The sequence below is a fragment of the Artemia sp. Qi Xiang Cuo genome, chromosome 12 (assembly GCF_049724085.1).
Source record: "Artemia sp. Qi Xiang Cuo chromosome 12, ASM4972408v1, whole genome shotgun sequence".
In the NCBI taxonomy this organism is placed as follows: domain Eukaryota; kingdom Metazoa; phylum Arthropoda; class Branchiopoda; order Anostraca; family Artemiidae; genus Artemia; species Artemia sp. Qi Xiang Cuo.
The window spans coordinates 69,032,275-69,046,184 of record NC_142805.1 but is presented as its reverse complement, the minus strand read 5'-3'; the positions used below and the strand labels follow the sequence as shown (position 1 = coordinate 69,046,184).

The following is a 13,910-nucleotide window of genomic DNA, read 5'->3' as shown; positions in this document are numbered from 1 at the left end:
AATTATACACAAAAATAGGCTGTTTTCAGTTATTTAATGACCAACAGCCCAAATATGACTTTTCATAATCAAATCTCCCCACTATAGTAGCTTATCTTCCTCCCTCTATCAAATGCCGGGGACGGGTCTGTATCAATACATGCAGGACAATCGCAGTTTCTGCTATGAAAACGCTTTAAGTATTTTTTCCTATCATTCGTATATGACATGGGTTCTCAACAGAAAGTGGCTATACCTCTTGGGAGGTATGAGCGCTAAATGATAGGAGCATGGCACTTTCTAAGGGTGTATCTCTAAGTTGCAAAATTGAACTTTGTCAATCTGTACTGGCTAGTAACACATGGAATGGAGATGATTGCTTCGAAAATCAAGTAGGGAAGGGAGGGTATGGAGCCATATTAAACATCCTAAAGGGAATATGGAGCATAAAAAAAAATGCTAAGAGCCTCGGTTTATGCAAAGCAGTCCGAAAATTAATTTTGATCTTTACTTGGCCTACTTTTACCCCTATATTTAATTAATCTCTTGGGAACAACGATGTACATGTTTCTTATATCATTAATTTTCCTTGATCATTATCCACCCTTCGCGACATGGACAAAAAGAACTATTATATTTCCATGACAGCCTCAGATTCCCCTTTTCAGACTTCAGAGTGCCTATCAACTAATATCCAAGATCATTTTTTAGAACCCCTCATACAAGTAATCTAAATTTAGTTCCACATAAGAATTGGCAAGTAATTTCCACATTAGAATAAAAACTTGTTAAATAAAATAATGACCAAAACAGTAACGTAACTAATACACAAAACAATAGTTGGCAAATATATGAGCAAGGCGAGTCAGAAAAAAATATATAGAATATTAAATATTTGAAATGCTTCATGAACTAAGGGAAAAAAAACTAACAAAGAGAGAAAAAACTCAATGAACAAACGACAAACAAGACTGCGACCAGCAGAGAGAAAAAATGAAAAACTAAAACAACGTGGATATTTCGCCTGCATCCAAACTAGGCGTCTTCAGCCCAAGAGAAGCAAAGATAAAAAACCAAACTAAAAATAAAATAAAACCACCACCAATAAGATACAATTGTCGCAATTGATCCACGTAGGGAAAAAAGCTATTAGAGTTACTTCGATGAGAACACCAAAGCAACTCAGTTTTATTTGTTTTAGTTTTTCATCTTTTCTCTCTACTGACCGCAGTCTTATTTGTCGTTTTTTCATTGAGTTTTTTCTCTCTTTGTTAGTTTTTTCCCTTAGTTCATGAAGCATTTCAATATTTAATATTCTATATATTTTTTTTATTTATTTCAATCTCAAACCTTCAATTTGTGATTCCCCAGAATTCCAAATAACTAAAATATCATTCATATATTTGCCTCAAAATTTAGGTTTTAAAAAATATGTTTCTGTAGCTAAATTTTCTACATACTCTACATAAATATTTGCTAACAACGGACTGAAGGGCCCTCCCATTGACCATTGCTAATCCCCTAATTTGATGGTAAACATTATCTTTAAACGTGAAATAATTATACCTGCTAGTTATTTTAACTAAACGCCTTGTTTGGATACAGGCGAAACATCCGCGACGTTTTAGTTTTTCATTTTTTCTCTCTACGTTTTTTTATGTTTTTAAGAATAAACTTCTTAGCAAATGAAAAAAACTATAAAGGGAAAAACTCTAACGAAGTAAAACACCAAGAAAGATATTTAAAACTCAGCCCTTTTATTTCTACACATTATAATGGTCCCTTTTTTATTTTATCGTACAATAATAATATTTTAATCTTACAATTCTTACAAAAACTATTTTTTCTCTATCTTTTTCATCTTTTCTTTCTACTGGCCGCAGTCTCGTTTGTCGTTTAATCATTGAGTTTTTTTTCTCTCTTTGTTAGTTTTTTTGTCATGGCCGCAAAAAGGGCCAGCAAAAATGTAGAAACGTCGCAATGTCACTCAATTTCAGCTTTCTTTAATTTTATTTCCATATCTATTAAGATGGAGGGTTAAGAAGGACGATATTAAATAGAAAGCATTTTGCAAAACGCTTTCACATAAAACCAACCTCTTTTTTCTTGCAGATTCCAAACACGCAAAACGTATTTTTTGAGGTATAAGTATCTGTATCTGACTGATATATAGATTGATCCTTATGCTGGCCCTAGATATCATACTGTCCTCCTTCAAGGTGATTCAGGATGACAACATGTTCATACCCAGCACTATATATCTAACTGTCCTTCTTCAAAAAGATTCAGGATGACAACGTTTCCATACCCACCTACCCCCGTGCCATAAAAATGTAAGCTATTAGCATTTTGTTCGTTCGTATAGTTGTCATTTTCAACTTTTCTTGTCCGGATCAACAATTATGTTTCTCGTATAACCCACGTTTCAGAGTTTGAACAGGTACATCTACTCCTCAGGAGGGCCCTATCTCTTTACTTTAGCTAATTTTTCAAGGTATTTAGTTATACACCGACAATGTGGTTATGACCTTTGGTAGCAGAGCTGATTGATCTACGCTTGGGAATTTGGGGGCCGGAGACCAATCCCAGCTGTTACAGGGAAGGAGGCCCGTCGGTTAAATAAATTCCGTAAAATATCTATGGACGCCCAATTTACCACTGATGATCCACGAGGAACTATATGTGGTTATCGAGCCCTGGTTGAATTCACCGATATTCTCCGTCTAGTGAGTCATCATATACCCTATTTTCGATACATCCTAACACACCATCCACCAGCAAATCCATTTTAATTTAAGAGTTCCAAACTTTTTCTAGTTCCTCAAACAGCTAATTTTATTACGGTGGAGGGCCGACCAAAATATTACTAATTAAATATTTAACTGAGTTTTACTATGCTACAGATCACTTAACACATCTTTCATGGTTGTAGCGATAACTGCAACCTAGTAAAGATTGAACTCTAGCCCATAGTAACAGAAATTTAAAAACAAGTTTTGAAAAAAAATTAAGTAAAAAAAGCCACCATTTGAAGCTGATTCAAGAATGGTAACGATTAATTCCAAATCAAGTTCAATAACCAGGCTGACTCAATAAATTAGCATTTCATCAGTCAATACAACTATGACATAGCTGCAAGGTGAAAAGCTAAATGTCGCCAATGGAAAATTTTTGTTCTACATTTTGTTCTCACTTAAATTCTGTAAATGGAAAAGCAGTGTCGTCTAAGAAATTATTTACAAACTGTTGGCTTATGCCTGCTATTGATGTTTAATTATAATAATAATAATTCACTTAAAAATTTACATATTAATAATAACTACTATAAATAATATGTACTGTTAATAATAAAAATAATAATTACTCACTTAACAATAATTTAATTAATAATTTACTTAATAATAATTAACAATTTATTATAATGGAAAACCTAGTATCTACTACCAGTAGACAAGAGGGTGCCAAAGGCAGGGAGAAAAAAGACTTTGGGAACCTGTCCATACAATTCTGCATTTTCATCTATCTCTGTTGTTCCAAAATGAAAAAAAAAATCACCAGTCTACGAGTTTCTCAAAAACTTGAAGAATGCATATACTAGGTCTTGCCAGAGGACAACCGCACTCATGGGCGTAGGCAGCATACTGTTTAGGGGGGGGGCAGTCGATAGTGTGATGGAGTTTTATCAACTGCTTTTTTCCAAAACATCTGCTTTTTCATCCATATCTAATGTAAATTTGAAGGTCTAGGGGGGGGCAGCTGCCCCCCCCTCCCTACGCCCATGACCCCCCTAGTTCGGTATTAGTAATTTTCAAGAAAATAGGAAGTTGAAAATCGAATAGAGCTTATCTAATATTTGTCTTTCAATTGAAATAGTTTCATAACTACGTCAGGGGTTAGTCATGATACCACGAGATGGTTATCAATTTGAAAGATAGATAACAAAAAAGACCAAAAAGAGCCTAGGACTAGTTTAGAAGTGGCAAAAGTGCGGCTCTTGAGGACCCAATTGGACAAATTGATACAGCCTAAAACAATTTCAGAATTTGCCGCATATATTTTAGATAGGCAGCGTGCATATTGAAAGCAACCCAAAGGCTACTTTTTTAAACGCTCGCTTCTTGTGTCACATAGAGTATCTATTCCCACAGTAAAGGTAATATACAATAGCGAAATCCTATACTTCCCATTGAAAATTTTTGACACAGACCTAAAACAACAAAAGATTCATGACACCGCCTTCGCGCACGCGCAATGACAAATGTTTCCAACGGAAAACCAAGTAGCAATTGAACTATGGCTTTGACGTATATCATATATGCGCAGAGTCTAATTACGCGCTATTAAATGTGTGTCATGTTTGGAAAAAGATTTCACTACTGGTATATACTTATACTGTGATCTATTCCCGAATTAATTTGATCCCAAAAGGCATAATACGTCTAAGTAAAGTCACAATTACGAATACCAGGGTGTCTGTTGATGGAGAAAGAACAATGTTATTCATTTACCAGTTTTCATCGTAAAAATAAAAAGTAAAATAAGAAAGCGGACGTAATTTCTATAGCCAAAAATAGTCTCAGATTTGCTGTTTATAATTTAGATTGCCAGCGGACATATTGAGTATAGTCTAGAGGTACTTCAAAAAAACTCCCTTCATGCGTGACATTTATTTTCTATTCCCAGAAGAATATGATCCCAAGAAGGCATAATTATGTCTAAATAAATTCATAACTATGAAGATTATTGTTTTCAGACGGAGAAAGAAAAACGCGTTTATTTACTAGCTGTCAGTGCAAAATCAGAGGGTAAACAGAGACAATTGGGCTTGAATTTTACGATTGAAAACAGTTTCAGATTTTTCTGTTTATATTTTAGATAGCCAGAGCACATATGCTACTGAAAACCACACTACCTTTCTATCATAAACATCAAATACAAGTATAACAATAGGAAATTTTTTTCTATGAAGAGTCCTAGTTGAACTTCCCTGAAATAATGATCCTAGGACTGTTTTAAAAAGATTTTAGTTTTAATAATCATATTTTAATATCAGTTTCTTTTATATTTTTTCATTTGTTTTGCTGAGGACGGCCATTGGGTAGAGGGTCAAAATATTCATTTAAAGTCTGCATTACACTGTCTTGTAGAAGAATTTCCCTGTTGTTCTACTTGTATTTTGTTGTTTAAAATAAGAAAGTAAACAAAACGAGTTATTGATATACTAGATCCTTCCAGATATTTGACAATCGTAAAGATGCCTATTTAAAGGCCTATTCTTCAGAAGATGTAGGACCCACTTTCTCTCTAAAAAACCTCTCTAAAAAAAGATCTAACAAAGAAATTTCTTGAAGAGCCTAATGATTATAATCCCTATCCCGATGTAAGATATTCAGGTAAAGTTGCCAAAAGGCATTCGCCAGAGTAGTGTCCTATCACCCTACAGTTTCGAATGTTTTCTTGCCAGTCTTCTCCAGGCGTCTATTTTATAAAAAGATCAACATAAGTTTCATCACTTACACCTATGATGTGCTTCTCGTGAGACGCACTCGGGAGCAGTCTTCGGGGAGCTTTGAAATTTTACGGTCAGCGCTGGCAGACCACGGTCTTTCCATAAACATCTCAAAGTGCGAGTTTGTATGTTTCAATGCTAAGGCCTCTTGTCCCCCATTAGCAACAGAAACAACGTCCATATCGCGCATTGAACAGTTTAACTGGCTTCGCATTACCTTCGGCTGGTCGTTAACAGCTACATGTTCTTTTATTGTTAGTACGGCACTGCGGAACCTACAAATTGCTTACGGTAACATTGTTCATTATGCACGTTTCAATAGAAGAGGGCTGGCGCGGCTATATTCCGGTTACTGCTCCCCAGCAATTAATTTTCTCAGCAGTGTTAAACATATCCTGCGGAAAAAGGACGATAAATCACTGAGGATAGGTTACTTCACATTCAACTCCTTACTTTAATAGGTTACTTTATTTTCAGCTCCTGAATTATTTCATGAACACCGCCTCTAGTTGAAAAACGGTCACTTGGGCAACCTATTGCTGACATCTAAAACTAAGAATACTTAATTCAAATAATAGGAGGTTAGAGGGGATCGAAGCTTCGTAGCAACAAATCTGAGGGGGGGGGGAATGATAAGAGGGATCATGATAATGCCAATGACAATGTGGAATATGTTTAAGAAGGTGATCATGATAAAGCCATTTACGAGTATCGCCATTTACGATAAGCCATTTACGAATATCGACACGGACAACAAAAGCAAAGATATTACAGAAGAAGATGCAAAGATATTAAAGATTACAAAGATACAAAGATTACAAAGATATTACAGAAGAAGGAGATGTGATGGTGTCGGTAGCGATGTTCATGACGACTCCCAACGATGATTCCAACCTTAATACAGTTGAAAACAATGATCCCAGTGATGAACTTTGTTTCCTGATATGCATGGAGGTCATACATATAAGTGCCTTCTCAGTCGCCCCCCCCCCCAAAAAAAAACAACAAACAAACGAACAACCTCACAACAAATACTGACTTTGCACACTCTTGAAACCCAGCCCACACATCCCCCTTATTGGCACTGGATATAGGCCTATATGCAAAAGTTTGATAGTTTTGTTTTCAAATTGGCATTATGAACTTACTATTGATGAAAAAAATTAGCACAAAAAATAATGCAAACCGAATCAGCAAACCTTCGCATATAGCTTAGGGCTAAACCTGCCTGATAAGGAAGTGGGGCTAGGAAGTTATTGCGACATTAGTGACTATTATATTTAGAAGGAATATTTAGCGAAGAATCGAATGGTATATACCTTAATCTATTTGATTTATGCCTTACAACGAAAATTGACCATCATAGCACCCAGCTAATGTATACCCTTTCTATAGGATCAGAACGTCGATACCTCTTCAAATGCATCAGAAACTAATTAGCACTTCCCCACACTGTATTTTGCATAATTCTAACTGTATTTGCAAAATTTAATTCTATTTTAATTTATAATTCTATTACTACTGACACATGGGCGTAGACAGCATTAGGCAGCATATTGTCTAGGGGGCGGCAGTCGATAGTGTGATGGAGTTTTATCAACTGCTTTTTCCAAACCATCTGTTTTTTCAGCCATATCTAATGTAAATATGAAGGTCTAGCGGGGGGCAGCTGCCCCCCCCTCCTACGCCCAAGTACTGACACTAAAAGTAGAACAATCTGTAAAAGATGTCTGTTTACAAAAAATAACACATTTTTTTGTTTATTTAACTTCTATAAATATTAGGAGTAGAGCATTGTATTGAAAAAAAGAAAAGAAAAAGAAAGGCGGTTTGAAAAAGATGTCAATAAGACGTCTACAGCACACGACACCGATTTAGTCCGTGATGGTTGAAACATCATATTTGGACTTCAAGACGTCAGCCGTCAGAGTTTCAGAAAAATGCTACAAGCAGAGGCGCCAATTAACAACTATGTTAGCGCGGGGGAAATTTTTTTTTTAACTACAGATACCAATTTTTTTTTATCTGCAGGTGTGCGTGTTTTTTTTTCAACTTAAAAAAAAAAATACAGAAAAAAGTTATTTAAAAACAATCTAGGGGGGGGGAGAGAATCTTACCCTATCCCAAGTAGCACCCCTTGGTGCAAGTCCTTACAAGATTTAAATTTAACGACTTACCTTAAATCCTTTGAACCATTCCTTAATAGTAGGCTCGTCATATCTTGTATGGCTTTTCAAAAATTCCAAATCTTCTTTAGACAACTTTTGCTTGCTTCCAAAGCATCCCATTTTCGCTCGTTTTCACAAAATTAAATGAACGGATATCCACATCAAGTTCTAATGCGACTAAGATTCGTCTTACGAAAACCACAAAATATTTCAAGTTCCCTTATCTCAAAAGTACTGTGAATTCGAGATATTTAGTAAACCTGATTGCTAGTTTACTTATCTGTTTTAGATTACTAATGGGAAGGTCAGTGTCTTTTTGGTCATCTTCGAGCCTTTATCAATTACTTTTGGAAATTGCAAGGAATCGAGCAATACCCGGACAAGAACGCTAATAGGCTTCCTTTGGCCAAGTCACGACAAACAATAATGTCAGTGTGGTAAATTTTTTTAGTGTTTGGCATGTCTTGCAGATACGCGCTTTGAAGGGAGGAGCTTCGAGACCCTTCCCCACAGACATTTCGACATTTTTACTAAAATTTCTTATATTAATATTATTTATCATTTTTTTTTAAATATACCCCTTCCCAAGTACAGCCACTCCGTCGTTACATCGGTTCAATTTCGTCTATAGACATGCGGATTTTCAGTTTTGGTCTTAACACATTCTACAGTTTTGCAATAACTCTGGAGTCTTCAGTGTTACTAATTATTTTTTTGCAATTTGCCTATTTTAACTATTTCAAGCTACTGCTAATAAAATATTCTCGTTCGATTGAATTGGTGATTTTTAGGACATACGATTGAAAACTTTTATATTTTCTTTATATTCGAATGCCAGTTTCCGTTTAGATATATATATATATATATATATATATATATATATATATATATATATATATATATATATATATATATATATATATATATATATATATATATATATATATATATATAAATATATATATATATATATATATATATATATATATGTATATATATATATATATATATATATATATATATATATAAATACTTTATACATGTATATATAGTATACTATATACATAATACTACATTCATATAGTATTTTTTTTTACATATTCATTTAAAAAAGAGAAAAAATTCATTAAAATTTAACAAATTAAAATTTAAAGAATTAGTACCACAAAAACCATTTGTTAGAGAAAGAATCTCCTAAGAAATAAATAAAATCAGATTCATAATGGCAATTTCAAAACCACCTGAGATAACTTCAAGGGAAAAAAGGTGTCTATTTCCATCTTTCGCAATGCCTGAGATGACTAAATTGAAAAAAATATATAATTTACAGCAGCAAGATGTTAAAAAAAAAAAAAAATAGCGGTAGCATAATTATTTTACCGCTGAGAATGGCTTTTGTATTACATTTGCAAGGTCTACGAATGACAGTGCCATCTATAGCAATTAGTGGCAGTATTTTCAAGTGCTCTATGAGTAAATAATAAAAAACGAAATAAGATTGAGTTGACATACGTTTGTGAGGCTGAATACGAGTTCGTCTTACGCGAGGTTTCGACTTAGAACCATCACTTTCGAAACTTATGGTCTATGCCAAATGTTAGTTTATGCTCTTCCTATCATCAAAACAATTAAACATTTACTTTTTGACAACCACATCATTTTGTTCAGCTTCTTGTAAATACACTGTTGGACAAGAATACTTGGGGGTCTCATTTAAATCAAGCATGAAACTATTCGATTTCATAAAGCAGTTGTTTTCTTAATTTATTTGTTACGAATACAGAGTAGTTTTGGCAGCTGTTTAAAGCGATAAAGTGATATGACGAGGGAGTGTACAGCAGCTACATCTGCGCTAAATAGCCTACAAGCAGTAATTTTATAGACTTGTATGAAAGAACAGCTGCCAGTAGGACTATGAAAGCACAGAACCTCTGCTACAAAATATTAAAACCGAAATTCGAAGTCCCAGCCTGCATGCACCAACACCCGATATGTTGTGATAATATTTACATAATATATACAGGGTCTGCTAATTCAAAAAATCAGTCGGTGACAATTTTTATTGACATTGTTTATGCGACGTTTAAATTTATATCGGGATTCCCCAAAATGAGTACGTTCTATCCTTTGATTAATCCATTTTTTCCATTCCAACTTGGCTCTCGATAAATTTACAGGTTCTAGTTTTTCTCCAACGCATTATATATCCTTTTTTCTCAGTCACAGAAGTAGCTGGGAAGTAGTACTTTTAATATAATTTTTTTTTTTGCCTAAACCTCTGGCGTCAAATTTGGATGCATAAAAGATTTTTTTATACATAAAACTGGTTCTTAATATAACCCAAAAAACCAAAAGACATTTTTAAGTTTTTCTATTTTCTCGAAAAAATTGATATTGGATAAACCACAGAGCCATTTGAGCAACCAAAAGCAATTCAACTAAAGCCGTGTATGACATTTCAGTTGCTCGTGCTTTTTACTTTTTTTCGGCAGTCCCAGTCTTTTACGAGTAAAAAGAAAAACCACACGCATTTATAGTGTCTACTTTTTTTTTTTTTTTTTTTTTTTTTTATTTTTAGGAGAAGTCAAGTCGACTGAACAAATAGTTCCACTCGGCTGACTTCGCCTGAAAAGCCATTATGACGACAAAGCTTAAGAGTGAGAACATCGCACAGATTTCAAACAATGTATGACTTCGGTATTAAGGTTTATTTAGTTTATTTCTATTCTTTTGTAGAAGCAATACCCTCCATAACTATGAATTAATGTTTTCAGAAAATCCGTGAGCTGAATCCTAATTTATGCGCAAGCTGAAATTGCGTAGCAATTGCTACTAATGTCACTACTACTACAACTACTACTAATACTACTGCTAACAACTCACCACAGCACCAAGCCACCCGAGACCAACTTCCATTTCCTTTATACGTTTTCGTATGGCCTCTTTCTAAACCATTCTGACGTCTTAATAACTGCTACTACTACCACTAACAACTTACCGCAGCACCAAGCCACCCGAGGTCAACTTCCATTTCCTTCATACGTTTTCGTATGGCCTCTTTCTAAACTATTCCGACGTCTTGTTAACTGTTACTACTACTACTAACAACTTACTACAGCGCCAAGCCACCCAAGGCCAACTTCCATTTCCTTTGTACGTTTTCGTATGGCCTCTTTCTACATCATTCTGACGTCTCAATAACTGCTACTACTACCACTAACAACTTACCGCAGCACCAAGCCACCCAAGGTCAACTTCCATTTCCTTCATACGTTTTCGTATGGCCTCTTTCTAAACTATTCCGACGTCTTGGTAACTGTTACTACTACTACTAACAACTTACTACAGCGCCAAGCCACCCAAGGCCAACTTCCATTTCCTTTGTACGTTTTCGTATGGCCTCTTTCTACATCATTCTGACGTCTCAATAACTGCTACTACTACCACTAACAACTTACCGCAGCACCAAGCCACCCGAAATCAACTTCCATTTCCTTTATACGTTTTCGTATGGCCTCTTCACACCCCATTCGACGACGTCTCGGTAACTGCTACTCTTCTACTGCTGCTAACAATTCATCGCAGCACTAAGCCACCCTGTAGACCAACTTTTCAAAGCTATACTATTTATAGTGTAGGGAAAATGACCTTTCTTTCATTATCGTCCCAGAAAGTGGATCACCATATTTTTGTACAACTTATTGTTGATATACGGTCATTTAAAAGAGTACCAAAAACTTTCCTTAGGCGATTCCACTACAAAATATGTAGCACATCCTCCAGAGTTCTGAAAATACTTTATCTGCTTTCAGAACAGTGAGACCAAATTTATTTGGCCTTTTTTGGCTTATTGTCCGCAGCTTTATAAAGAATTCGTCATATTTCTTATTTCAAACTGATCCGAATACTGTTTATCAATATCACAACATATAATCAAAAGAGGACGAAGGATTGCCACTTCCAAAAATAGAGTAAGCCATGTGGTTCGTGCCAGGCGCTTGTGCGAGGCGTGGTGGAGGTACGCATAATCGTGGCACGAAATATACCACATGATTTAGAACAAGCAAGACTCCGAGCTATACAATAGATGGTGAAGAGGGGGCATCCCCTCTTCATTTTTATGAATAAACATATTATGTACATATTTTCAACACCTCGAATTATATTTATTATTTACTATAAACAATAATTAAATAAATGAATTAAATTGATTATTAAAAAATAATTGGAAGTCATTAAACGACGACAATCCAATTAAAATCGAGGACAGAAATCTCCTTTTTCTTTCAAGCTTTAGAGACAACAAAGTCAAAATAATCCCTATGATGCTTTATTTAAAATTCTTCCACTACTTTCATCATTTAAAATTAAACATCTAATTACTCTTCCGACAGTTTCTCCAATAATTAAATTAATAAATCCAGAACTGTTATTGAGTAGTTGAGGCATCCGTTCTTCTACTAAATTGAGCAATAAATGGAGAAAAAACAAGTGTAATGGAGCAGTATAAATTTTGATTGCAGACGATAGGTTAAAATCCTTAATGTATCTTTCCACTTTTTAAAATACTTTTAAAAAATAACAGGATATAAAAGGATAAAACGAGTGACTGAATGCACGGATCTTTTCTTTCTATTATTTTACTGATTCAGATGATACAGCCACAGCATGATGAAAAAGCACAAGTCATGTTAACGGGGTAGCTATCTGAAAAGAAGTGGTATCAAAGCGACATTTTTTGGAAATTTCGAGACTTTAGAGTAAAAATTCCTAGTCTAAGCAAGGTTTTAAGGAGAATCTGATCATTCTGATAAATAACACAAGTCTTTATTTATCAAGCTGATAAATAAACACATTGAAATCAAATTTAGATTATGAAGAAAACTCAGCTGGACTCAAATCAATAAAAACTAAACGGCTAATGTTTCAAAACTTCTTAGAAGAGATTTATGGCAATCCTGCTGGAAAAAAAAAATTTGTGCTAAAATTGACGTAACGTTTAGAGATTACAGTTTAACGTTTTCTTCTAATATTAATAAAAAAAAACAATTAGACAATTAAAGAGAATCGAGTTGTTGGCACATTGACAATTTTTATTGGGCAAAGTAAGAGCCTCAAAACAGCAATTTGTAAATTTACAAATTAAAATTTGGTCAAGAATTTATAAAATTGCAGTACATTAACCACCATGCACGCACCAAATTCAAACTCTGTGCCCATTAAAAAATCCTTAAAAAATTCTCTAAAAATTTTAAGTCTGAAACACGACAAAAAAGAGTCCTTGCCATGGACTGTTCGTATACTTCTTTTTATGGTCAAAGTCAATAAGAAGATGAGTAAGCATTTTAGGTGGCTTTTTTGTTAAACAGCTACGCAAACCACACAGGAGATATATCGGACTTTCATGAAATGCAAGAAAAATATCATTGCTAAAATGCTTAGCCTCTGGAGAGCCTAAAGTTGCCTCAATCAATAAGAGAAAATGGTTTAACAGGCGTATATACAAGGTTTTGAAATTACCAACTTTCAAAAATATTATTCAAAAACAGGATCTGTGATGGGAACGACTTTTATTATTTTTTGGAAATCCCATGTGTTTGCCTTGAAGTGAAGTGTTTCTTCCAAAAGTAGAACTGTTTCTCTGAAGAGTAATGTTTCTTCGATTTTCTCTTCATAAATCAAGGTCTTACATTTTTCTGCCGCAATTATATTACAAAAACAAAGTATCCATGATTTTTCACAAGAAGTACGCTGAAATTATAGCGGGTAGCAAAAATAGAAGGGAATATAGAAAAGTAATACATTGCAATAAAATACAGGTAAAAGACGGCTCAGGTCAAAGGGTTATTTGCAGCGGCGTAATTTTCTAGATGGCAGAGGGGCAACTGCGCCCCCCCTAGACAAGAGTTGGCCCACCAGCTTAAATTTTAGCGTGTTCAATCAAAGTTTCAAAACTAAGATAGGCCTTCATCCGTCAATCACTCACAGAAACAGAGTGGTTTTATTCAGTATACCTTTGCCTTTATGGTTGGCCATATGGCTCAATCTTCATTTTTCACTTGGTCATTTTCACTTGACTTGGGGAAATCGGCTCCAAATTCCCCCCCCCAGGCTTTTTGCGAAATTATGCCCCTGGTTATTTGTCGTACTTTGAACATACTATATACAATACAGAAATCTAACTGAATTTACACATAAAAGCCTGATGTATCCACCTTAAAAGAAAGCACAAAACACAAGCTGGAAAACTTTAG

At 34.6% G+C, this 13,910-nt stretch overlaps 1 protein-coding gene and 1 long non-coding RNA gene across 3 annotated transcripts in view; both read right to left on the bottom strand.

Moving 5' to 3' along the window:
- Positions 1-13,910, bottom strand: part of LOC148946440 (uncharacterized) — a 260,044-nt gene that overhangs the window by 75,539 nt on the left and 170,595 nt on the right. The gene's annotated exons all lie outside the window — the stretch shown is intronic.
- LOC148946442 (neuronal calcium sensor 2) overlaps positions 1-13,910 on the bottom strand; it is a 32,370-nt gene that overhangs the window by 15,275 nt on the left and 3,185 nt on the right. Inside the window, exon 2 of the mRNA XM_089098468.1 lies at positions 7,666-7,890. Within this exon, the coding sequence (XP_088954594.1) occupies positions 7,666-7,776 (111 nt within the window). The 5' untranslated portion in view covers positions 7,777-7,890. The remainder of the gene's footprint in view (positions 1-7,665; positions 7,891-13,910) is intronic.